Genomic DNA, 27,062 nt, shown 5'->3' with positions numbered 1-27,062 from the left:
TTCCTGGGTTGGGAAGATCCCCTGGAGAAGGGAATGGCTACCCACTCCAGTATTCTGGCCTGAAGGGGCTGAAGGGAGATGCCTGATCACACCATCCTGGGAAGCTATGCTTCTCTGCCTATGGTCAATGGCAGCCTTGTTCAGTTGCGTATAAGGCTTGCTGATGGGCTTGGCAAAAACCTTTTCTAAGATCCACATTTTATTTGCACAAATGTGCTGCTCTGAATTGAGAGACTATAAATGATGGTATGTCATAGTCTAATTGACAGCACTTTCTTCTTCGTGATAGATAAAATAATCATTCATATTCTAATCAATAGTGTCTTAGAAACAATTAGATATGGTATATGACCAGGATATTCATCGTAGGTCAGGATCAAATGATTTAGTCTATGCAAAGGCAATACTGTTACAATTTATTGAAAACTTACTAAGTATCAGGGCTTGCCTGGTGGCTCAGACAGTAAAGAATCTGCCTGCAATGCAGGAGACCAGAGTTCGATCCCTGAGTTGGGAAGATCTCCTGCAGAAGGGACCGACAACTCACTGCAATATTCTTGCCTGGAGAATTCCAGGGACAGAGAAGCCTGATGGGTTACAGTCCATGGGGTCCCGAAGAGTTGGACATGACTGAGCGATTAACACTTTCACCCTCACTAAGTACCAACATTCTGCCATGCACTTAACATTAATCATTTTAATTAATCTCATTCAATCTCCATTGTAGAGCCTTTCAGCAGACATGGTTCAGATTTTAAAAGGGAGGTTAAGAAACTTGCCTAAAGCACAAGCAAACGGTGGATGTGAGATTTGAACCCTGGTCTGTCTGATGCATGTCCTGCACACTTATTCACTATACTATAGGTTACTTGAATTTAAATATGATACAGATAGACAATTAGATTTTGTTTGATAAATCACAGGGTTTAGAACCAGAATAAAATAGTTTTGATTCATATGCAATTTTAGTTTAAATCAGGGTTTCTCAACCTCAGCACTACTAACATTTCGGTCTGGGTAACTGTTTGCTGTAGGGGATTATGTATTGTGAGAGGTTTTGCAGCACCCCTAGTCACTATTTATAAGGTGCCAGTAGCACTTCCTCCTCTCTTTTGGATGTGCCAACCAAAAGTATTTTCAGATATTGACAAATTCCCCTGGAGAATAAATCACCCCTGATTGAGAACAACTGAATTACTGAATACGTGAATGAACAAATGAAAGACTGTCTAACTACTCATGGTCTATATTTCCAGTGTACATGAAATACTAGGATTTCATATGAATACGTTTCCTTTTTCTTTGTGGAATGTTGTTTACAACTCTATCCATTTACATATTTTTTCAGATGTACTACTATGCACACTATGACTCTTAAACTACACTTGAACATGGTTCTGATGAACTCTAACCATAGTTGAATTTTTCCCTTCCAGCTGAATTATCCCTAAAAACACTGCTTTAAATAACCCAAAGTGGTTAAGGAAGACAGATTTTAACAGATTTTTAAAAATCTTTGGAATAGAGACACATGTATAACAAAGTAATTTTTCCAGGTCTCTGAATCCTCTTTTTCTTGCTTTGTACATTCACCTTGGCCAGTGGTATTTGCATTATTTTCAACCAATATAGCACAATCCTAAGTTATCATCCATGTGGTAAATGGACAAGTTTCTTGAAGTCTTGACAGAGATCATTTATTTTAAAATCAAGTATTATCAAAAAGAGTAGAAGTTTCTTTTTAAAATATAAAACAGCAGTTAGGGGAATTTTCATTGAAAGCAAAGAAAAGAGGAATTCAATCTGACACCGTAATTGACACACACTTCAAATAAAATTAAAGGTGCTTTGTTTTTTACTGTTAAATGTTGTACCAAAATCATAGTCATTATCTAAAACAACTCTTTTTAAAGTCTTCAACAACTCATAAACTCAAGGAATCAAATGAGTAGCTGAATTAAACTAGTATTAAAAAAGCCACAACAAAACATCTGAGATTTCTCTTCTAAATAGCTTTTCCTTAAGCATGTATAGAAAACAAAGCAAACATGAAGGTTTCTGAAAAGAAGAGAAACAACATATGATGGAATAAAGTCGTTTCTTTGGTTCATACAACATGTTAGCTTTCATTTTGGTTCCCAGGTCTTCAACTAGTCGGCCATACTTAATTTTTATGCTCTTGCAACTTTCTATGATTTCTACCATTCCAGCAAAGTGATCATATTTCATTTTTCTCCTGTAAAATCTATGATAAGATTTCAGGTAAGGGGAATATACAGATGACTCATACCATCTGTAAGAGAAAGCAAACAATCGATAGAAAACTGGAAAAGAACAAAATAGTGCCATCTGCACCAACATAGATATACCTAGAGATTATCATACTGAGTGAAGTAAGTCAGACATAGAAAAATAAATATATGATATTGCTTATTTGTGGAATCTAAATAAAAGGGTATAAATGAACTTACAAAATGGACATAGAAACACGGATGTAGAAAACAAACATGGTTTCTAGGGGATAAGGTGGGGGAGAGATGGGATTGACATATATTCACTACTACTATATAAAACAGATAGTAAGGACCCACTGCACAGCACAGAGAACTCAATACTCTGTAATGGCTTATATGAAAAAGAATGTAAAAAAAACAAAACAAAACCAGGGGATATATGTATAACTGATTCACTTGCTGTACACAGGAAACTAGCCCAACATTGTAAATAAACTAGACTTCAAAAAAAATTTTTTTTTAATAAAATTAAGCAGAGTCAGGTGTAACTTAGTGAATAAACAACAAGAACAACAACAACAAGCCAAGTATGTGAATAACCAACTCATAGACAACAAGTTTGATGCACAAGAAATGAAAACCTGTTCAACCAGATACACAAATTAAATTAATAAATTCATGTCATTTTCTGTTACTGTGGAAAACAATTTATGATATATAATAAAGATATGAATACTCTAATGTCAGTAGTACTCTACTGTAAATAATACTCTAATACTCTAATGTCACACTCTAGCAAAGTAATACTCAAAATTCTCCAAGCCAGACTTCAACAGTATGTGAACCATGAAATTCCACATGTTCAAGCTGGATTTAGAAAAGGCAGAGGAACCAGGGATCAAATTACCAACATCCGTTGGATCATTGAAAAAGCAAGAGTTCCAGGAAAACATCTAGTTTTGCTTTATTGACTACACCAAAGCCTTTGACTGTGTGGATCTCAACAAACTGTGGAAAATTCTTCAAGAGATGGGAATACCAGACCACCTTACCTGCCTCCTGAGAAATCTGTATGCAGGTCAAGAAGCAACAGTTAGAACCGGACATAGAACAACAGACAGGTTCCAAATTGGAAAAGGAGTACGTCAAGGCTGTATATTGTCACCCTGCTTATTTAACTTATATGCAGAGTACATCATGAGAAACACTGGGCTAGATGAAGCACAAGCTGGAATCAAGATTGCTGGGAGAAATATCAATAACCTCAGATATGCAGATGACACCACCCTTATGGCAGAAAGCGAAGAACTAAAGAGCCTCTTGATAAAAGTGAAAGAGGAGAGTGAAAAAGTTGGCTTAAAACTCAACATTCAAAAAACTAAGATTCACGGCATCCGGTCCCATCACTTCATGGCAAATAGATGGGGAAACAGTGGAAACAGTGAGAGACTGTTTTTTGGGGCTCCAAAATCACTGCAGATGGTAACTGCAGCCATGAAATTAAAAGATGCTTGCTCTTTGGAAGAAAAGTTATGACCAATCTAGAGAGCATATTAAGAAGCAGAGACATTACTTTGCTGACAAAGGTCTGTCTAGTCAAAGCTATGGTTTTTCTAGTAGTCATGTATGGATGTCAGTTGGACTATAAAGAAAGCTGAGTGCCAAAGAATGGATGCTTTTGAACTGTGGTGTTGGAGAAGACTCTTGAGAGTCCTTTGGACTGCAAGGAGATCAAACCAGTCAATCCTAAAGGAGATCAGTCCTGAATATTCATTGGAAGGACTGATGCTGAAGCTGAAACTCCAGTACTTTGGCCACCTGATGCGAAGAATCGACTCATTTCAAAAGACCCTGATGCTGGTAAAGATTGAAGGCGGCAAGAGAAGGGGACAACAGAGGATGAGATGGTTGGATGGCATCACTGACATGATGGACATGAGTTTGAGTAGGCTCTGGGAGATGGTTAAGGGCAGGGAACCCTGGTGTGCTGTAGTCCACGGGTTTGCAAAGCGTTGGACACGACTGAGCGACTGAACTGATCTTAATGTCAGTAGTTCTACTTCTAGGTATTGTCACATGGGTTACTGAAGAGACCTACCAAGTGAACTTTCAGCACTGTTCACATTAATGAAAAATTGGAAACAACCTAATTATTACTCATTTGGAATCTCATAATCCTATTGATTTGCTCTATTTAAATCAGAAATACTTTGAACAGATTACTTCTCTATCCTAAAGCCACTTTAAATCATTGTTCCCATTTTATAAGGTATCCAAAATTCTATTTAACTTATTTTAAAATTTTATTTAGTCATTTTTCTTTTCATAACTCATTGAAGATATAAAAAATAATAAAAGAATAATGCTATCTATAAAAAATCTGACATCAGCTATGTCATATACATGATATAATCTCAGATAACATTTGCCTAGTTTTGAGTGAAGCACAGGAATGTATATGGATGTGTGCCTAATTTTGTTTTTGTGTTATCTCTCCAATTATGTAAATCACTAATACTTATTACTATGCTAATACTAGAAGATATATTGTAATAAATGGTACCATGAATTATTAATTTTGTGTTTCTTATCACCTACTTCAAATAATTTAGAAGACAAAGATGCTTATCTATCCATATTTTCTCTACATGTTAATCACAAAAGTTCTCTCAAAAAGCCCTGAAAATTAAAAGTATGCATGCATGGCTTTGTAATTTCATGGGTCAATAAGTAGAATTTTAGCTATATTCTACACTTTCTTGTGAATGCTTCCATATTTTGCCTTTTGAATGCTTGACAGAATTATTAATTTCAATAAAATCAATCTCATTTGAATGACTAGCATGTTATATCATGTTATTATTATAAATGCAACTTGAGTTTTCTCATCTTAAAATTAAAACTATTATTAAAATAATCCAAGTTAAATAATTATGGCTTCTGTTATTAACTATATACATTGTGCCCTTCTTATGATGAATAATTGATATTTATTATTTCCAGAGGAGGTAATGAAGTATTTATAAGATGGAAGCTGTGGCATCAGAAGTATTGGTTATGCACACTCTCAGTTTTTAATGTATACTGTTTTGAAATTACAGAGCAAATTGAATGCATTTACACTGGGTGATAGTTTAAGTAGTTAATTTACAATTAAGGTGTTTCTTTTTCAAAAAACGTATGTATCAAATATGTATTTGAAGTATTTGTTATCCTCCATAATATGTATAACTTCAAACATAACAATATATACATATTTCTTTTCCAAACATGAGAATGAATAAGTCTAGTCATACCAATACTACAGTTCATAAGACAGCCAGGAAGAATGAGAGAAATCCATGACAAAGAGAACGGCAGATAGATGGCAATTTGGAAGTATCTGGACTACAAAGGTGATTTCTAAGTCATGTATTTGATACAACTGACTAAAGAATGTAATAACATCAGTTAATTGTGCCTATTAGATGAAAGGAGTACTTTTAATATACAAGCTAGAATTGCATTTGTTAATTAGATTTATAATTTACATCTATTTTCAATGGCATTTGTTATTGTTGTTTATTCACTAAGTTGTGTCCTACTCTTTTGTGAACCTATGGACTGTAAACCTCCAGGCTCCTCTGTCTGTGGAATTCTCCAGGCCAAGAATACTAGAGTGGGTTGCCATTTCTTTCTCCAGGGGATCTTCCCAATTCAGGGATCGAACTCCTGCATTGCAGGCAAATTATTTACCACTGAGCCACCCGGGAAGCCCTTCAATGACATACAAATTAATATAATAAGTGAAATCTCAGGATACAGAACTGTATGCTAAAGAGGAAATATTACTGTGGTATTCCTTAAAGCCCTATTTTTACAACCCTATAGAATTTCACTAGAGATATTCATCTTTAATTTAAACCAATCCTTTTGGTAGTTCTTTTAACTCTTAAATATGAGTGGTAGATTAAATTGGTACACATTAATGAGATGCAAATGAACAGTAAAATAGCTTTACTTAAAATAAATATTTCTTAAAGCATTCTCTTTAGTGTTAAATGATTTTTCTACATATTTGTCTTTTTCTTCCTCTTTTAAAATAAAATCACAAAGATAATGGCCATAGCTTCTGTTGCTTTTGGTTTTCCCTGCAGCAACTGATATAGTGTTCTATCTGTAAACACCAAGTCCACACTCTCCCCACTCAAAACAGTATGATGAGTGGCTGTATGTTGCTATAACTTCTTGGCAGTCATCCTTACCTATAATGATAGTCATACTTCCTCATAGAGCTGTCATAATCACATATTTAGAATTTTAAGTACTCTTCTGCGGTAACTCACAGATTTAAGGATTCCTTTAGCAACCAATATAGTTTAATGAGCAGAGCATGGCATTTCCTGATGAAAATACAAGTTCACAGCCATGAAGTCAAGAGAGCTGACAAACTTGCCAGGCAGACAAGGAGTATTGGTACAGAGACCAGAGGGTCGAAAAGAGTACAGAGACCTGCGTGAAGACTGTAGATCATGTATGCCATGTATCAGTAATTTTCTCTCACCTGTCAATCCACACACCATCTTACAGAGGAACAGGAGGAGAGTAAAGGAATCTTAAAGACTGGCCATTTATTCAAGTGATAGCAACTCATATAAAGAGACTGGTAAATTGGTTTCAGAGTGAGATCTTTTTTTTCTCACTATCCAGCATGGAGGAAGCTTACACAGATCAGTGAGGAATAAACAAAGAAGTTGCATTTGTGTGAGTCAATATTTGACCCCAAGACCTATCTATATGATTCCTCCTGTATACTTACTATATTTGTGACTATTTGCCTACTTAAGAATCCATCACATGGACTTCCCTGGGGGTCCAGTGGTTAGGACTCCACCTGCCAATGCAGGGGACATGGGTTTGATCCCTGGTCCAGAAAGATTCCACATGGCGCAGACTAAGCCTGTGCACCACAACTACTGGGCCTGCATGCCACAGCCACTGAAGCCCACGTGCCTGACAGCCTGTGCTCCACAAGAGAAGCCGACGCAGTAAGACGCTCGCACACGGCAACTAGAGAGGAGCTTCCGCTTGCCCAGACCACGTGCCGCAATGAACATGCACACCGCCCAAAATAAATAAATTATAAATACATAATTTTTAAAAAGAATCCATCACAATGTTTTTCAAAGTGTAGTTCCCGGACCAGTGGCATCAATAACACCAGGGAAGTACATCTGAAAAATATCCTCAGGTTACTCCAACTACATTAAAGCTTGAGATACATGGCTGTACATGGTGTATACTAGAATTGGGAATGGGTAAGTGTTAAGCCTAGAATTTCAATCCATTTTCATACTTACGGATATAACATTTATCTTTTAGGGATACAGCTTTGCAAATAAACAGCTTCACAGACACAGATTTTTGAGACAGGCAAGTAAGAAAGGTAGTTGTATTTTTTTTTAAGTTATGATTAGAAAAATGGGACTTTTTGAGTATTGCAAAAGGCAAGTGCACCGCACTTCTGAAGGGATGTGAAATCCCAGTCTGTTATTTTCTATAAACACTTACTGCCACCAAGGGTGGTAACTTGCAAGTTCAAAACCTTCCTCATTTAATGTCCATTGTTTCTACCTTGTATTCTGTCTGCCAATCAAACCCATCTCTTGGGCAATATAGTCAGTAAACCAGGTGGTTCATTCATTCACTTAAAGATAAATTGTTTGAAAACTATTGGAAATGTTCCCACATTTCTCCTTCACACATACTCAGAAATGGATGGCATCTGTATACAGAGCAGAGCTTTCTTTTGAGAGAAATTAAAAAAATAACACTAACATTGCTTCAAATGTTCTCACATAACCTACTCCAATGTGTCATTATGTAAACTTGCTCTTAACAGAGAGTGGAAGACTGGTAAGTAAGTAAGAAAAAAAAAAATTAAACTGTAGTGAAGTAACAACATGATTTTAACAAAGTGTAGAAATGGTTTAGGGTGACAAAAGGACTTTTACAGGCCTACTTGGAGCAATAGAATGATCAAGGAAAGGATAGGTCTGCTTTTGGAAAAGATGGTAAACTACTGGTAGATGGAAAATAGAAGTGGGAATCTTTTTATTTTGATTGGGTTTGTTTCTGCATGTCAACAGCAGTGATATTCTGAGTGTGAAGAATAAAACACATAGCAGAGAGAGGAGCCCAAGATGGGTAAAGAGATTAGGAAGTTCCCAGCTGCTCAGAATTAACTCTCTTGATCTAGATAAATTACATCTCAGGACACTAATGAAACTAGCAAGTCAAACAGGAAACCCTGATGAGATCTCTGGAAGTTTGCGAAAGCGCATTTTTTATTTCCTAAAGGAAAAATAGGTGTGGGAATAAAATTTTAAGCTTCTACATAGTTATTTAAGACTTGGTTAGAAAATGCAACACTGAATAAAGCTACAAGCCTTCGTCAATTAATGAAATATTTTCAAAGAATGGGAATCAGTTGACATAGGTACTTTAAAAGGACAAACCCTGTCATAGCCATTACATACAGTTAGACTGATAGAGAAGGCAAATATTTACATGCCAGTTCCAAATTTTTTGAGAAAATTAAATCTGCACTTATTCTATAATTTGTCATCACATTGAGTTTCTGTGTGGGACTGTTTGCTCAAAAGGGCAAAGACTATTTCTATGCAATTCAAAGGTTTGTTTTAATATTTTCAGGTTATAACCTTCAGACTAGAATCTATTTGTCATAAGGAACATTCATTAAAATCCTTGTTAAAAAAGCATGTTCTCTTTGTAAATACAGTTGTAAACAGTATTTGTTGTAATAAGAAAAAGACCAATAACCTAATAGAAAAGAAATGGAAATGTGTAACTGCACAGAAAAGGAAATACAAATGACTCAGAAACATTTTGTGATTCAAAAAATTTCATCCTCTTTCAAAAGAAGAATGCAAAATAAAATGACAATGAGATGACATTTTTTCTTGCTTAGCAAAAATAAAAAGGTTGATGACACAATGAATTGGCAAAGATCTCTGGGAACAAACTCCTTCATATTACTGATGGGAATACTGTATGAAGAGCTATTTGGCCATATTCACTAAAATAGCAGATGTCATTTTGACCCTGTCATTTTACTTCTAAGAACTTATCCTATAGGGATCCTTGCTATGTGAAAAATGACATGAGCTTAAAGTTATACATTGTATTATTGTAGCAGGAATAAAACTTGAAAATCAACTAAATGTTCATTAGCCTGAATGTTGGTCAAATGGGTTACGGTACATCCTTAGAATACAAGAGTATACAACTGCAAAAATGAGACCATTCTTGTGCTAATATGGAAAATAATTGTTTTGATCATTAAATGGGAAAAAACACTGCATAAAGTGTTTATAGTATTCTATCAACTATTTTTTTAAAGCAGACAGGAAAAAGAAAGAATATGTACACAAACACTCATACACTCACACCCTCTCCTTGAAGTGCTACTGAAGAAACTGATAACTTCAGTAGCTGAAGGGAGCGAAACAGAATGGCTGAGAGATGGAGATGCAAGGGAGGATTTGAATTTTTTACCACAAGAAAGTATTATTTTTTTCAACAAAGAAAACAACTCTCACTTTTGAAGTTTGTCTTAAAGGATGCATTCGTGTTCAAGCTTAGAATAAATGACCCAGTATGAGCTTACTGCTAGAGTACTAAGTCTTTTTTTGTAAAAGGACCATGCAGATATGTAGATTCTCTTAAAATCAGAAACAGAAATGAAATGATATTTAAATGAAAACAACAGTTTTACAAAATACCCATACCACATATAATAAATACAAAAACGTGATTATATTTGTGGGTTCTTTGCCACTAGAGCCACCTGGGAATCCTCTTATTGTGCTACACAATAGCTTATTTATCAAGCTGATTTCATGGCTTATCACTGGGTCACCATTAACAATGTGAAATACAGTTTTATTTTTTTAAATCAGAGTAGAGTTGCTTTACAATGTTGTGTTAGTTTCTGCTGTATAGCAAAGTGAATCGGCTATATGTAAAAATGTAGCCTCGTTTTTAGATTTCCCTTCCATTTAGGTCATCTCAGACCACTGAGTAGTTCCCTGAGCTACACAGTAGGTTCTCATCAGTGACCTATTTTATATATGTACAAATGTCAATACAGTTCCTTTACATTATCTTCTGTTTGCCCCTACTACCAAAGTCCTCATCTAGGACCATGTTACTCCTCAACTACCACAGTCATCTCCTGGCTGCTTTCCTTTTTTGGCGACACTCCTCAAATTTGAGCGTTTGCCAGCCACCTCTCTTTAAAAGTTCCCACATCTCTCAAAGATACTGTCCAAGCTCCTCAAAGTGACATACACGCCTGGGCTTACATATTAATATCATTGTATTTCTTTTTCTTCCCATACTTCATACCATTAATCACTTTCATATCTTGGTTCTTGTTGCCTTTTCTCTCTGAAACCCTTTTCCTTTTCCTCACACACATTTCACTTTATCAATTCCCACTCATCTTTCAAAGATTCAGTTTAGATATTATATCTCCCAGGAGACTGTCTTTGGAGCATAGCTTCCCAAACTTTAGTAAGTGAAAGCATTTTTGGAGGGCTTGTTAAAATAGTTTCTTGATATTCACTCCCATCTATTTTGATTCAAGAGGTCTATGGAGAGGCCCAAGGAGTTACATTTCTAACTAGCTTCTTGGTGATGCTGTTGTTCATCAAGGGACCACATGGAAGAGCTGTGCTCTAAATAATACCCCAATTAGGTTAGGTGTCACTCTTCTGGGCTATCACAACATCCTATAACTGTACTCCCTACATTACAGTGTAAATGCTTCTTCACTGACTGCATTTAGTTCAATGAGGTATATTTATACATCAACTCATCTCTAAGCAAATTGAGAATGAGGGTCACCTTAACATAGGAGGACACTGTAGTTAATAAATGGTTTGTTAGCTGAATGAAGATTTCATTAGTTTAGTCTCATGTCTTCCTTTGCTTAGAGAGGTTGATCAGGGATATGCAAAATAAAGTTCATGTGCACATCAGCAGTATAATATTTTTGATGAAATCTCCAGATGACCATTTGTAGACAAAATGGAACACTATGAAGGCAATAAAGCAATTAGACTTTGATAACTAACTGAACAATCAAAGGAAATGAATGGTTTAATTTGATGTCAAAATGGAGGTTTCTATTGATATGCTGAAGAACTCTGCCTTAGGATTCGATCTAGTGGAGAACTTTGTTTTCACAATGTAGATGAAGTTGTAGAAGGCAGACATATGAAGCCTGAAGTTGAAAACAACCTAAGAGATTGCAATGGAATGTATGATAGAATCAGAAACTGAAGATTACCTCCCCATCTCTACTTCAACTGGATTAATGGCTTAACACATTTATTAAAGCTTTAAGCAGTTTGGAGTCAAGAACAGATTTTCTTTCTTGGAGAAATGAATCAAGGGGTAGGGTAGTAAGAGGGCAGAACAATGAGAACCTAGGCAGAGGAGATCACAAGTAGATGGAGATATTGTCGCTAAAAATGGAGAAACTGAAATCACCAGAGATGAACCAGAAACAGACACAGAATAGATACAGATGCTGCCTCTCCATGGCAATGAGTTTCTTGTGTCTTCTCTGCTTTGGTCATGATTTGATCAGTAATGGGAGGCACCAAACCTAAGTGTCAGGGACCGAGGTGGATAAGCTTGAGTAGGGCCAGGAAAGGTATTCATGGACCTGCATCTAACTGTTAAAAAGGTAGATGACACAAGGGCAAGATGGAGGACAAGTCAACTGGAAGCAGCATATGTGAAAAAGAATTAGTGATTTTCGACATTAGTAAATTCAGCATGAATCAACAGTATGATCCAAGTATTGCTGGAGTAAGGAATACTGCAGTGGTTAAAGGCAGGGACTGTGGTAAGATAAATTTGGTAGTGTTTTGAGAGTTTAACAACTATCCAGCCAGGGACTAAGTTGCCCTTCTTCCCTTCTCATAGAATTTCTTCTAGAAATTTCAATTTCTCCTAGACTGGCACTCTTCAGACTGGCATATGCCCCTGGAGGTACACAAAGCATTTCCTAGAGATATGTGGGCATAGATGGCATTCGTGGAAGCAGTTTCCAAGTTCTTAGCTTCTACAAGGGATTTGCCTAGGCTTGTTCCTGTGGTACATACATTACGTCAATTATCATTCCTACTTTTTAGTTAATAATAGTGCTCCAACTTTACAAAACAAAAGCACACTTGTCTGATGTATCTCAATGGCGTATTTTACCTAAGACATATTTGTGCCAAATCAGAACACAATTCAAAATATTAATGATTGAAATCCTCTTTTAATCAAGGTACCATCATGCATTTACTTAGTCATTTCATTCATATAGTCATTTCCAAAAATCTACTGGGTGTGTCTAATAATTGCTCATCAAAAGTTACATATATTTAGGCAATTTGGTTATTACTAGGTTTACTTATTATTAATGGTTGTAGATATAACTCAATCTAAAGGATTTTAAAAAATACTTAGCAACTTACAGTCACATAAAATTGTTTTAAATGCTGAATTTGAAACCATAGTGTGTATTTGTCATATAGAAGCATGAAAGAGTGGTTAATTAAAGACTTTATAGCATAAACATATATTACATTAGGATACAGCTCTTTGCATGTTATTTGGGGAAGTGAAATGGAAATATGATTTAAAAAAGAAAGAGGAATGATATGGAACTTCTAATTATTAACAATGTGCTTGTTTTCTGTATTTTTTAAAAAAGTGGATAATGTTATATATCCTATTGCTATGATATTTGGATTCTACTGGATACATTCTAAAGAGTAATGGGACACTTTTTAAATGTCAATATTTACAATATGCCAAGGAAGGAAAGCCTCTTGATGAAAGTGAAAGAGGAGAGTGAAAAAGTTGGCTTAAAGCTCAACATTCAGAAAATGAAGATCATGGCATCCGGTCCCATCACTTCATGGGAAATAGATGGGGAAACAGTGGAAACAATGTCCGATTTTATTTTTTTGGGCTCCAAAATCACTGCAGATGGTGATTGCAGCCATGAAATTAAAAGACGCTTACTCCTTGGAAGGAAAGTTATGACCAACCTAGATCACATATTCAAAAGCAGAGACATTACTCTGCCAACAAAGGTTCATCTAGTCAAGGCTACGGTTTTTCCTGTGGTCATGTATGGATGTGAGAGTTGGACTGTGAAGAAGGCTGAGCACTGAAGAACTGATGCTTTTCAACTGTGGTGTTGGAGAAGACTCTTGGGAGTCCCTTAGACTGCAAGGAGATCCAACCAGTCCATTCTGAAGGAGATCAGCCCTGGGATTTCTTTGGAAGGAATGATGCTAAAGCTGAAACTCCAGTACTTTGGCCACCTCACGCGAAGAGTTGACTCATTGGAAAAGACTCTGATGCTGGGAGGGATTGGGGGCAGGAGGAGAAGGGGATGACAGAGGATGAGATGGCTGGATGGCATCACTGACTCGATGGACGTGAGTCTGGGTGAACTCTGGGAGTTGGTGATGGACAAGGAGGCCTGGAGTGCTGTGATTCATGGGGTCACAAAGAGTCGGACACGACTGAGCGACTGAACTGAACTGAAGGAAGGAAAGTTATGACCAACCTAGATAGCATACTAAAAAGCAGAGATAGTACTTTGCCAACAAAGGTCCATCTAGTCAAGGCTATGGTTTTTCCAGTGGTCATGTATGGATGTGAGAGTTGGACTGTGAAGAAAGCTGAATGTGGAAGAATCAATGCTTTTGAACTGTGGTGCTGAAGAAGACTCTTGTGAGTCCCTTGGACTGCAAGGAGATCCAACCAGTCCATTCTGAAGGAGACCAGTCCTGGGTGTTCATTGGAAGGAATGATGCTGAGGCTGAAACTCAAATACTTTGGCCACCTCATGCCAAGAGCTGACTCATTGGAAAAGACCCTGATGCTGGGAGGGATTGGGGGCAGGAGGAGAAGGGGATGACAAAGGATGAGATGGCTGGATGGCATCACTGACTTGATGAACATGAGTTTGGGTGAACTCCGGGAGATGGTGATGGACAAGGAGGCCTCGCCTGCTGCAGTTCATGGGGTCGCAAAGAGTCGGACATGAATGAGCGACTGAACTGGACTGAAGGAAGGAAATGGATGTTAACTTTAAAATGTACTAGCAGATACTTAGTTTTCCAAACTATTCATATTTTTTAAATTTTATAAGCAGAATGGTCTGAATACCACTGTAATAGAGGTTCATTTGGAGTTCTCTTCCTTGTCTTGGCAGGGAGCGTTTGACTTCCTCCCTGCCCTCATAAGGAAGAGAACCGTAAAAGCCACACCTATTTCTTCTTGGCCAACAAATTGTTAGTTCTACTTGAATTCTCTGTTCCAGAAATTCTCAATTCAAGAAATTCTTCCCAAGTTTAGAATCTTCTACTTCTGTGGGCAATCTGGTTTGGTGAATGATGAAACTCTCATGACTACCTGAAAGCTTTCTGGAGTGGTTTTCTAGTGGCAACTTGCTGCTTTCTTTTGAAAGAGAGGGTATTTTGCAAGCTTGATTTTTCTTTTTAAGAGCTCTTATCAAAATTCCAGCTACAAAAGGAAGGTCCTATTCACTGCCTTTTTCTATTGCCTTAGAAAAATGTATTCCCACCTCAGTGCTACCTTAATTCAATAGTGCCCCAGGGAAATTGGCTTGGTTTTCACTTTCAATGAGGAGGAAAGCCAGGTTAAGAAGGGTAAATGAGTGAAACAATGGCATAATGTCAGTAAGTGTCTGAGATGGGATTTGAACTTGGGTTTTCTGTTTTTCTTCCCCTTATCAAGCTCTTTCAGCTCAGCAATGGATTTTGGAATTGAGTAGAAGAGATGGAAAGTAAGAGGAAGAATTCTGATAGCCCAGAGTTCAAAGAGAAAAGCTGATGCCTAATTTCATTCAAATATGGTACCCACAAACTCCAGCAATCTTCAAGGTTTTATCAGAGCCAGAATTATACTCTTCCCCAGAGTCAACCTAAACTCAGGGTTTTAAAAAAAATTTCCAGAAAAATTGTCTAGTTGCATGGTAACTGAGAATATCTTGTGTTTTTGTCAAATAAGTTCCACTAACTATTTTTCAAGACATATTCCACAGAAATACTTTCCAAACTAATAGAAAACACTGAAACTTTTAACTAAGAAAGAGAATTGGAAGATTGCTAGGCTAAGAGGTCAGTGTCCTCTTTGCTGTTCCTCACCTTCCCAACATTACCCCTTAAAAAATAAAAAGAAACTAAATCAGATATCTTACTTGATTTAACCTGAGCTGGTATACATCTATCTAAGGGATTAACTGTTTGAAAGTGAATTATCTTACTCCAAACAATGAACTGTGTGTGTGTGTTAGTGGTTCAGTTGTGTCTGACTCTTTCTGACCCCATGGACTATAGCCCACCAGGCTCCTCTGTCCATGGGATTCTCCAGGCCAGAGTACTAGAGTGTGTTGCCAGTTCCTTCTCAAAGGGATCTTCCTGACCCAGGATGAACTAGAAATTAATCTCTGAAAGGGCTTTCCTGATGGCTCTCCTGCAGTGCAGAAGACCAGATTTCCATCCCTGGGTCAGAAAGATCCCCTGGAGAAGGGAATGGTTAGCCACTCCATTACTCTTACCTGGAGAATTCCACACTCCTGAGTGATTGACTGAAGATCCATTGATAAGTCCATCTCAAAATCCAGTGCTCCAGATGACAATCTTTGGAAGCATGGCAAGGACAGATTTTGATTCTTTAGATTCTGAGTATACTTTTAAGGCTGGGTTAGAGTCCCAGGCTTACTTGTTTGAAAGCTATCATTGGTTTAGAACATGGAAAATTCTCAATGAGATCTCATTTGGTTGAGCTTCAGTCCTTTGGTATTTAGAGTACTCTTTGTCTGTAGAGATCTCATTTGAATTTTCTTTCCTTATTGCCATTACTGTGGTTCTTCCCTTCTCCAGGAAAAATTCTGTCTTCTGATTCTCCTACTCTGAAGACTACTGCTATGGAGCTGTCTGCTTCTCTCCTTGTTGGCATGGTTTTACTAAAGATAATTTGGAATTTTCAATTGACCTCTTTGAGAAACTTATGATCTCCTTGAACTGGCTCTTCTAAGACCTCTCTGTTCCCAACATCTTCACTACTCTGTTCTCCTTCTACTGCCCTGTACCTTCTTTTTGGCTCCCTTGAGCTGTCCACCCTCTGTCCATTTGTGTCAGGCTTCTCCTTTGCCACTCCATTCTCTCAACTCCCTAGCGTCGTTTAAACTATACACTCCCTGCCTCTACAGGGGGCTCACAAGGGACTTAGGAACCCCCAAATTAATCACCTGAAGCTGAACAGTCTACTTAGAAACAAACTGGATATTTTATATACTCAGATGGGCTTTGGAGACACCCAGATAGCCCTGTGTCATAACTTCAGTCAGTCGCTGAAGTTTTAGTCCACAACCTCCACAAGATTACATATTAGGTCCAAAGAAAATCTTCAAAGTCTCCTCCCACAATTACTAGTGGGAAGTTTTAGCTCTCCTATTGAGCAGGTAACCTCAATTTATTTTCATAAGCTTTGCTAGTCTGCAAAAAATGCTAGTATGTGACAGTTCAAATTTATCTGCTTTCTAGTTTTCTTTGTAAAATAAAATTTACCAATGACTAAAACTATATATATTATATATATAATATATATAATGTCTAGAAACAATAATGTCAAAGATAAACAACTTTGTATGCACATACCAGGTATATTGCATGTGTTTTTGTTAAGCAAGAAGGGAATGATGCTGTCCTAAGGAAAAATGACTGTTCCAGAAGGAAAAGGGGAAGTGTAGGACAAAATGTGAATAGACATGGAAAAATTTTATGTCATGTGGTCAAAGGTGGCTATGATTGGATGGATATATTTTTAAACGTTTTAAAAAATTATTTTAGTACCAACAACATACTAATAAAAACTAGAATTTAATTTCTCTTTATTAAAATGACAAAGTTTTCTATATTATTTGCCTGTTCTTAATAAGAGCTTCAGTTCAGTCACTCAGTCGTGTCCGACTCTGCAACCCCATGGACTGCAGCACACCAGGCCTCCCTGTCCATCACCAACCCCTGGAATTTACTCAAACTCATGTCCAGTGAGACAGTGATACCATCCAACCATCTCGTCCTCTGTCGTCCCCTTCTCCTCCTGCCTTCAATCTTTCCCAGCATCAGGGTCTTTTCAAATGAGTCAGTTCTTTGCATCAGGTGGCCAAAGTATTGGAGTTTAAGCTTCATCATCAGTATAATAAGAGCTTATAAAAAGTTTTTCTTTACTTTTTGAGCAATCCACCTAGGCAATAATGATTCTGTGTCTTAGAATAGTTTCTTGTACTTTATGTTGATTTTATCATGTCCGTGATTATTTAAGAGAATTGAAGTATCTCACTTTTGAAAGAGCTAAAGTCTCTTACAATCATGTTTATTTTTGATATCTTTTATTGTCACTTTGGTTAAATAAGTAGTCAAGCATTGTTTTAGTGTCCTATGAGCCTGGTTCTCCATGTATGCAAAACTTTTCACATTTTTGACAACCTTTAATGTTTTGCCTTCCACAAATCAAATCCTAAATAAATCGTGATCTTAAGCTGCTTTGAAAATCTCAAAGGATTTATTCTCTAACCTTCTAAAAATAAAGAGATTAAAAATAATTAGGTTTATGTGGTACATTGAGTTGCATGTGGCATATCATCAAATAGGAAGAGATAATTCCTTAGGTTGTATTTGTATGGGTCAAATGTTATTAACCTAAATATTTCAGTACTTATATGAACTTCCTAGAAATTTGTTAATGCTCCTTGTTCATGATATATCCTGGTACTGCTCTGCCTAATATTAGACAATGGCAGCATGTTATCAGTCATAATTTCAGTTATTACATTAAAATGGTGTGTACCACAGAAATCACAAAATTTCCTTGTCAAATGAACTTTCATCAGGTCTTTAACCATGATTATTTGAAGTCTTTTGTCATTTACAGATATCTGTTGTTTTATTCTGAGGCTTCCCTGAAAGTGTTTCCTGTCAGTTTCAGGCCAGAATGCTTTTCTTCAATAAAAAGGGACTGTCTCCAAAACGCTTGGGAAGGACTATGCCAGGTACTCTAGGACACAGACTTCTGATAGCCTTGCTTAAATAACTTTGTGACCCATACCACTGGACTGAGTCAGGAATTCCAGAACTTGAGTGGAGAAGCTAATGGGTTTTAGGAAACTGCTAACCCGAGAGCGAGTAAAACAAGAATCAATTACATAGAACTGAATGAGTTGATTAAGGATGATTTGATTAGGGCTTTTATTTTTGGAAATATGGTTGATGTTTTAATGTTCCACTTTCTTAACATAAAGAATTCCTTTTTTCTTTTTTCCTTAAGCTATCTATAACTCATAGCAATTTAGTAGATTACATTTCTGTGAAAAGAAATGAAACATTTATCTTTTCTCCCTGCCTGATCCCTCCAGAACTCAGAAACTCTTATCAAGTATTCTTACATTCATGGCAATATATTTATTTGCATAGGTTTAATAAGAATCTGTCCTTCTTGTAACACGACATAGTTGAGAAAACTGATTATATAACCAAGACATTGACTGAAATGTCATATTTAAGAACGATGTGCATAGAATCAGATATGACCTGACAGTTTTGGAAAACCAGTTTATTTTATGGAGCCCACACTTACAAAGCCCTCTTGGAAAATCTGGCCTAGTACCTGGCTTACAGGACATCCAGTCTTATAGATAAATGAGGAATGTCACTCCCTGGCAGTCTCAAGAGACCTTAGGATATTTTAAGGACTTCGAAAATAGAAGAATTGACCCAAATCTATAGCCATGGCAGGTAAAATCTGATGTCAAATTCTTGGTTTGGCTTCTTAATCCTATGAAACTTTTAAAAAGTCAAATCTGAAATTCCTTATGAAAATATTCAGCAAAACAAACTTTAAAGAGCTTATGTGGTAAATTATTATTCCTGCTCCATCTATGTAATAAAAGAGCCCAGCCTTATTTTGTAAACAAGAATAATCTTACTCTGAGTATCTTTGATCAAATGGGAGGCTACTATATGGAAAATTAGTATGTTTTGATATAAAACTATAGCACACCTTTGTGGGTAATTAGATTCTGGTCCTCTTCAATGTCTTTTAGCTATTTTACTTTTCTTTTGAAAGTACATGATTTTGCTATCTAAATGTAGATTGTACTGGATCCTGCTGTCTGACACATTTTGTCAGTTATGACCAAATTTCAATTATTCTCATTTCCTTCAATGTCTGGCCACCACTCTCCAAATTAATGTATTCGATTTTTCTCCCATTCTCCTGTCTTGGCATGACTGAAGACTAAAAGCTGACTGTCCAAATCGCTATTGAGAGTCTAGATTGTCTTGGAGCTAAAATTTTCCCCCTAGGGTCTAAAGAAGCTCTGAGAGCTAAAGCTGAATAACTTGATATATACTTCAAAAGACTCATCAGCACAGTAGATTATGTATGGACAATCTTCACGCCTAGAGCTGCTGCTGTATGGGCTACTCAGAAGTTCACCAGAACTCCCACATCTTTCATTCTTTGCCCCAGGAAATAACCATGACTGTGGACAATCTTACTAAAACCTCTCTGATGTCTGTGCCATCACCAAAAACATTTAAACTGGAAACAAAGACATACATCAAATGGCCTCTGCTATCCTCACTCCATTATCTAAAAATGCTCCTAGCATAACATCTAGGAATTTTCTTAAGTGGCTACCTTCTGGCCTCAGAACTTGGTTTAAAGTCTGCTCTGACAATCTTTCTTCTTCTTACTTGCATGAAAATCTCCCTTATTAAACACCAATTGCTTACACCATTCTGCAAATATTCTCTACACCCAAGTCTCAAAGTCAGTTCACCTGGTCTTTCAACAACAGAATACTTCTAAAATGAATGACATGGACTAGTTTTCCTAAGTTATTCAATCAGAAACCTAGTTTCCTTGAACACAAAAGGAACTGAGAAAGATGGCTGTAACATGCTCCTTTAGCTTGATTAAAATTTACAGAAAAAAAAAATTAGATAGGTTTCTTCCTGATCATAGGACTGCATCTCTTTCCTTTGCACATTACTTTAGAAAACTTTCTATTGTAAATTTATTTTCTGCCTTTTTGAGATGTAAATATTTTAGAACCCAGGAATATCCTTTTTAAGGACCTTGGAGCCACCCTTTTACAATGTTAAATATCCAGGATAGTACTCTAACACCCATTCTCTGTGGCAGCAGAGTAGTTTACCTTCAATAAGTGACAACTAGCAAACACTAGCCTAATCAAAAAAATCAGCCTCCCAGTTAATGTCCTCTAGTACTTCTCCCCTAGCTCATCTCAATGCTTAAAATCTTTCTTGCCTTTTCTTTCAAGAGCGTTGAGTGCACTCCCTCTCCCCTATTGAAAAAGACTTGAATAAAATCTTACTTTCACGTTAAGTTGTCCTATGCAATTTTTCTTTGATAATACTAACAGCAATGTGAACACATGCAGAGAATTTTGGTGTTCAGATACTTTAACATTCAATCAATACAGTTGTGTCCTTTGGTATTTTTCAGTGTGAAATTGACCTTATAGACAACTAAGTGTCTTACATGGTAAGGAAGAGCCAGTACAACATTGTCATGCATTTTAATGGGTCACAGGTGGAAAGTAATTTTCAAAGGGGGGGAACCCTCCCTGTCATCAATATGCGCATAATTCAGTCAGTAAGGCAACATAAAATTATATGTTCCCCCATCTCCTATTTTAATAAAAAGTTTGGAAAACAGTAGTTAGGCAGTTTCACGTCAAATAAGTAGTATATCTCCAGGTCATTACTGAAAGTATTCATTAAAGATTAAAAGCATAAGACCCACTATAGAAATTTTAACTGGTTCCTGGTTATTAGCATTCAATTATCATTTCTGAAACCGAAAATCAACATATTTTGTGTCTAACTAGAGAGTACATTTGAAAATCAAAATTAATTTGAAAATCAAAATTCAAAGTCATGCCTTCTAGTAGGCTGACTGATGGGAAAGGGTTGTGATTATGCCTAATTTTCGCCCTCTACATCACGATCTCATTGATTATGTTTCTCAGCTTGCTAAGGGTTCTGTGAGGTGATTTTCAAGATGAATATTGCTATTTGCAGGATTTCCTGAATAGGAATATTTCGGGAGTAAATTGCACAAACCAAGCGATGTGCAGTCAATTTTCACACCAGCATAAACAATGTATTAGAACAGAGCCCTTAAGGCTTTTTTTATTTGGGTTTCATTACACAGCTAGCTGCATTTCATCAATAAGCATGAAGTGCCAAGCAGGCAAAACTGAGGCTCTCAGAGGATATTGCATATTTTTCTAACAGGTGCTCAGAGTTTGACTAGAGAAAACAAATGCCCTAGATGGCAAGGCTTTAGGCTCTTTGTTTCAGAGGTAGCCATAGTCACCATGGCCAGACAAGGAAATTTTGCTTAAATTTACGAAGTAGAGGGTGCTTGTGCACCTACTTTCTTTGCATTAACTCATTCCCAAGATATTTTTTAAAGTTCTTTCTCTGTATTAAAAAAATGGGCATGTCCTCAAAGCTATTTGCAAACTTTTTGGTTTCCAGCAGTTTGAAGTTAAGCCAAGTCCATTTTTCCCCTAATTCTTTAACTGAAAAAAAGTTTAATTTCTTTAATCAGAGGGCTACAGCAAGCTGTACAGATTAAAATCACACATCTTTTAACAGAAGAACTCCATGCAATCTTCATAAATCATTTATTAGACAGTGAATATAGATAGAAGCTAGACAAAGAGAAATAAAGAACTAGGTTGGTTAGTAAATTATTCACACAGGTCTCTATGTCTTGATTACAAGTTAGGGGTCTGAGAATTATGGGAAGAACCTTTCAAGTCATCATATATATGATTTTATGATCTTTTCTGCCTTGGATATATCCACAAGCAGAAGAAAATGGCTAAAGGAATATTTTTGAAATCTACACTTCAGAGATGAAAAACTCAGGATATGCACAGAGGGCTGAAGCCAAGCAGTTTTCCTGCCAGGGAAAAAGCAGCTGCCTTTCCCTTCAGTGATTTAGACTGAGCTGCAGGAGGGCAAATATCATGACTCTCTGAAACTATACACAGCAGTGAGAGTGGTGTCTTGGAGTTTTAATAAAGGAAAGTGATTAACACAGCTGAGAGTAGCTTTCATGCTAAACTGCAGGGGCCCATTTGGCAGGAACCTATGGGCCATGGACAAAGACCCAATGAAAGTTTTTCATATTTGTGAACCATTCTGATGTACACACACTGGGATAAAAGTTACTTTGGTTGAGTCAACAATATCCATTTGTATCAGATGATTTTGTTATCTTTTCTCTTAAATATATTCCATGTAGAGAGCTCGTATTGAATATATTTTTCATCATTTTACTGAAGAAGCACATTTCCACCACAGATTATATTTAAAAGTGAAGGAATGTGCTTTTATCTATGAGTTCCAAAAAGCTATTTCTGGTGAGGAATGACGAGTTGATGGCCTTTCCTCTTGTTACACTAACAAGAGATATTTAAGGACAACTTGATCCAAGATAATTGATAATCTGGCTGAGGTTATTATTCAACTGTTCTTCTTTGTTGAGATTATTTACTGAGTAATAACAAATCAGTATTGATGAGATACAGTTGAACTGGAGAATGGGCGCTAGAGAAATACCTCTGAGGACACCAGGTGCTAGCTAGGTGGAAGAGTTGAAAGGAGGCCAGAACTGACGACTTAAAATGTGATGTGCTTTGCACTCATCCAGTCTTATCCCTTTGACCACACATGACCCAAGTTCAGGGTGACGGGTTCATCAGAAGCCGCACCCTGGTGTTAAGACCTCCACTGTGTCATCATTATACTGGCTATGCTGTTACTTTGTCCTGTATACCTTCTTGCTGCTGCTGCTAAGTCGCTTCAGTAGTGTCCGACTCTGTGTGACCCCATAGATGGCAGCCCACCAGGCTCCCCGTCCCTGGGATTCTCCAGGCAAGAACACTGGAGTAGGTTGCCACTTCCTTCTCCAATGCATGAATGTGAAAAGTGAAGTTGCTCAGTCGTGTCCAACTCTTAGTGACCCCATGGACTGCAGCCTACCAGGCTCCTCCGTCCATGGGATTTTCCAGGCAAGAGTACTGGGGTGGGTTGCCATTTCCTTCTCCAGTATACCTTCTTAAATCTACCTAAATTTGTTCTGGATCAAGCCTATTGTGACTTGAATATAATTGTCAAACTGAACCCAAGACCATGCCACCGGTTGAGCAGCCTGGGTTTTGCATGGGTGAAATGATATCTACCTGTGACTTACAATACCATCTGCTCTTGGGGGTAGCTATCAGAATGGGAGATGTAAACATGTCAGGAAGAAGTAAGGTAAAAGTAATGCAGTGCACTTTGCAAATATTGGGTTGATCCAAAGGTTTATTCGGGTTTTGGCCAACCCAATATAACTCATTTTAGTTGTGGCAAACCTTTCTATATCTCTCTGCTTTCCTCATTCCTAAATGTTCCATCCTTCCTAAATGTTCATTATATCTCTCTAAAAGATCCTCACACTTGCTTTTATCCTTATCTCCTACCAAAAGACCAACTAGATGGAGATAAAAACATTAGGTTATTATAATCCTGGAAAGTAAATACACTTAATAATTTGAATCAATGAAGCAATTGACTCAAAGATATTATTTAACTTATTTAGTCTGAAAATGCCCATCATTACATTAATTTATGGATTGTGCTTTGAAGTGAATTGGTTTATGTGATTGGGTACTTAATGTTGTTGGCCCATAGGAGATGCAAAAATAGGGAATTATATTTGGGACAAATCCTTGAAATGGGCTCTTGGGAAGGGAGAAAAGAAAGAACAATCAGTGTGTACAGGGGCATGGAAAGGAGGAGACGATGATGTGTTTGTCTGGATCCCTAAGCTTTCTTAGACCATCTCATTACCATTCTGGGTACCTCATTAATATTTTTATTCACTGATTTTAAAATGCTAACAAGTTACCACCATGCACTGAGCCCTGAGATAGGAGTGTTCAGAAATGAATGGGACAAGGGAGATAAGTAAGTAGACACCCTCTGAATTCAAAGAAGAGTGTGATGAGATACTCAGGTTTCTAAAATTTAAGTGCCAATCACTGTACAAAGGCTGTAAGAGATAGATACAGGGGTTTATAAGCAATTCTAAAAGGGTTTTTCACTCTACTAGGAGTAAATACGAGGCATTCAAGAAAACAGGCATGGCATGAAACCACATACAGAGAATGATATATCATTTGTTATGTCTTGAATACAAGAGGATGTAGTTGGCAGAGAGGATAGAAAGGTAAACTGGAATAAGTCTGAGAGGGTTTTATAATGTCTACTAACGAGCTAATACTTATTTTGTAGGCACTTTGTCTTCAAAATGACTTCAGTTTTAGATAAGGAGTCTACAGACATATGTTAAGTACAATTAAAGTAGGGATGGAAAGTGGATTATAATAATAAACATGATGAAGACATTCTAGTGATATGAGTTTAATGAAACATTATTGCTAGTAAATGCCAGAAGAAAAAACTAAAAATGCTAGTCAAGTAATAATAATATTATTATTACTATAATTAACATTATATATATGTATATATAAAGAATATATATGTGTATATAAAATATGCTTTCACCAGCTGAAGAAGAGTCTTGAGAGTCCCTTGGACAGCAAGGAGATCACATCAGTCAATCCTAAAGGAAATCAACCCTGAATATTCACTGGAAGGACCGATGCTGAAGCTAACTCCAATACTTTGGCCACCTGATGCAGAGAGTCAACTCACTGGAAAAGACCCTGATGCTGGGAAAGACTGAGGGCAGGAGGAGAAGACGACGACAGAGAATGAGATGGTTGGATGGCATCACCAACTTAATAGACATGAGTTTCAGCAAACTCTGGGAGATACTGAAGGACAGGGAAGCCTGGAGTGCTGCAGTCCATGGGGTCACAAAGAGTCAGACAGAAGTGAGCAACTGAACAGCAACAACAGCATTATAAAAATTAAAATTGGAATATTTCCTGCCATATCAATAAACAAGCATGTCACAGTCACCAGCAACTCCTGTCCAAGGTGGGCCAGCCGGTGAGCTCTTACTACATTCAAGAATGAAAAGAATACCTGTCATCTCGTATCCACTCCCTATGATGAGTCCTGAGGAAACTCAGGATATGAAAATACAGGATACTGGCCCCAGAGAGCTGAGGTCCTTAGCAAAGGAATGATTTCAATGTGCCCAAACTCTTGCATCTTCCCATACATAGAAAAGTGCTAAATTTCTTAACTTGAAATATCTGGTTTTCCTGTTTTTGACAATAATCTTTTGATTTGCAGACTACCTGCCCTTTGTTGCAAAACTTCTATATAATCTGGCTCTTTCCTTCACCTCCTAAGAGCAGTTGTCTCAGGGTTACTCGAGATGCTGCCTCCTGGGCTTAAGTCCTAAAAATTTCCACTGAATAAACATAACTCTCAATTTGTAGGTTATGAACATCCTTTTAAGTTAACAACAACGATGATGATAACAAATGAGAGATTTATGTCAGCGATATTCCCACTCTTGAAAAATAATGTTTAGTGCAAGAAATCCTTACCTTAATGTCAAATGGTCCTGTCTGATTTGGTTGGTTGTAAATTTCCAACTGACTCCTAATAGGAGACAGCCACAGAAGCAGATGATTTAATTGCTCTTCAAGCTGTCCAAGGTCTTTTATGTGAGCCTCAATTTCTCCCTGTTTCTCAGGTAAACTCCTAGAAACCTACAAGGAAATAAAAAAAAATAAAAGATTCATGATTTAAATTAAAAAAATAAATATTTTCAAAAACTACTGTTATGAAATATTATAGAAATTTACTGAATTTGGTATTTTAACAGCATAATATTGATGACTTACACGTATTATATGTTAGGATTTAATTCATGTATGACAAATCATTGATTAATAATCTTTCCAAAAATTCTATGCTTTGAAGGCAACAAACCTTTCTTTTTTAAATTCAAAACACACAGCCACACAAATGCGCACCCAACTCTGACTAATGAAAGCAAAAAACTGTATTCTTCATTTTTCCACTCATTCATTAATGTAATGGTGTCTTGTATATTATATGCCAGATACTCTCTCTTTATACTTGCTTCTAATGTTCTTTTATGGTCAGGAAAATTGTACAAGGAAATTCTTTCATCTACAAAGAAAACTGGTGATGTAAGCGTTTTTGTGAACTGTAGTTTGCGAGCTCTAATATAACCAAGTAAAACAGAATCAGATGAGTGGAAATAGAAAGTAAAATACATTTGAATTAAATTATAATGGAATGATTATCAGCAATTTTTATTAAGTGCCAAAAAACACATTTAGAAGTTTCTCATTTAATATCTTCTTTAATGTGCCCAACAAATCTGTCACATTGATACTATTATCTCAACTTTATAACATTCTATAATTTTGTCCTGGATTGAAAATTTTAAATAACTTGGGGAGCAGTGTGGTATGCTGTTCAACATCATAAGGTCTAGAGTTAAGCTGCTTGGTTTCAGATCGTGGTTCTGTCCTTTTCATACATTTTGGTCAGGTTTTAACTCCCAAAGCCTCCTCTACAGAATGGGGGCAATGGTAGAACTCACTTGATAGGGTCACAGTAGGATTAAATAAAGTAACCCATGCAAATAGTCCAGAGCAAACAGAGATGCAGACGTAGA

At 36.8% G+C, this 27,062-nt stretch overlaps 1 protein-coding gene across 10 annotated transcripts in view; it reads right to left on the bottom strand.

Moving 5' to 3' along the window:
• The window catches only part of DMD (dystrophin), a 2,228,404-nt gene that overhangs the window by 757,314 nt on the left and 1,444,028 nt on the right, over positions 1 to 27,062 (bottom strand). For all 10 annotated transcript variants that reach the window (XM_061410475.1, XM_061410469.1, XM_061410467.1 and 7 more), the window contains one exon: positions 25,957 to 26,121. In XM_061410475.1, coding sequence (XP_061266459.1) covers positions 25,957 to 26,121 — 165 coding nt within the window. The remainder of the gene's footprint in view (positions 1 to 25,956; positions 26,122 to 27,062) is intronic.

Source organism: Bos javanicus, chromosome X (genome assembly GCF_032452875.1).
Source record: "Bos javanicus breed banteng chromosome X, ARS-OSU_banteng_1.0, whole genome shotgun sequence".
In the NCBI taxonomy this organism is placed as follows: domain Eukaryota; kingdom Metazoa; phylum Chordata; class Mammalia; order Artiodactyla; family Bovidae; genus Bos; species Bos javanicus.
This window is presented reverse-complemented; position numbering and strand designations above follow the sequence as displayed.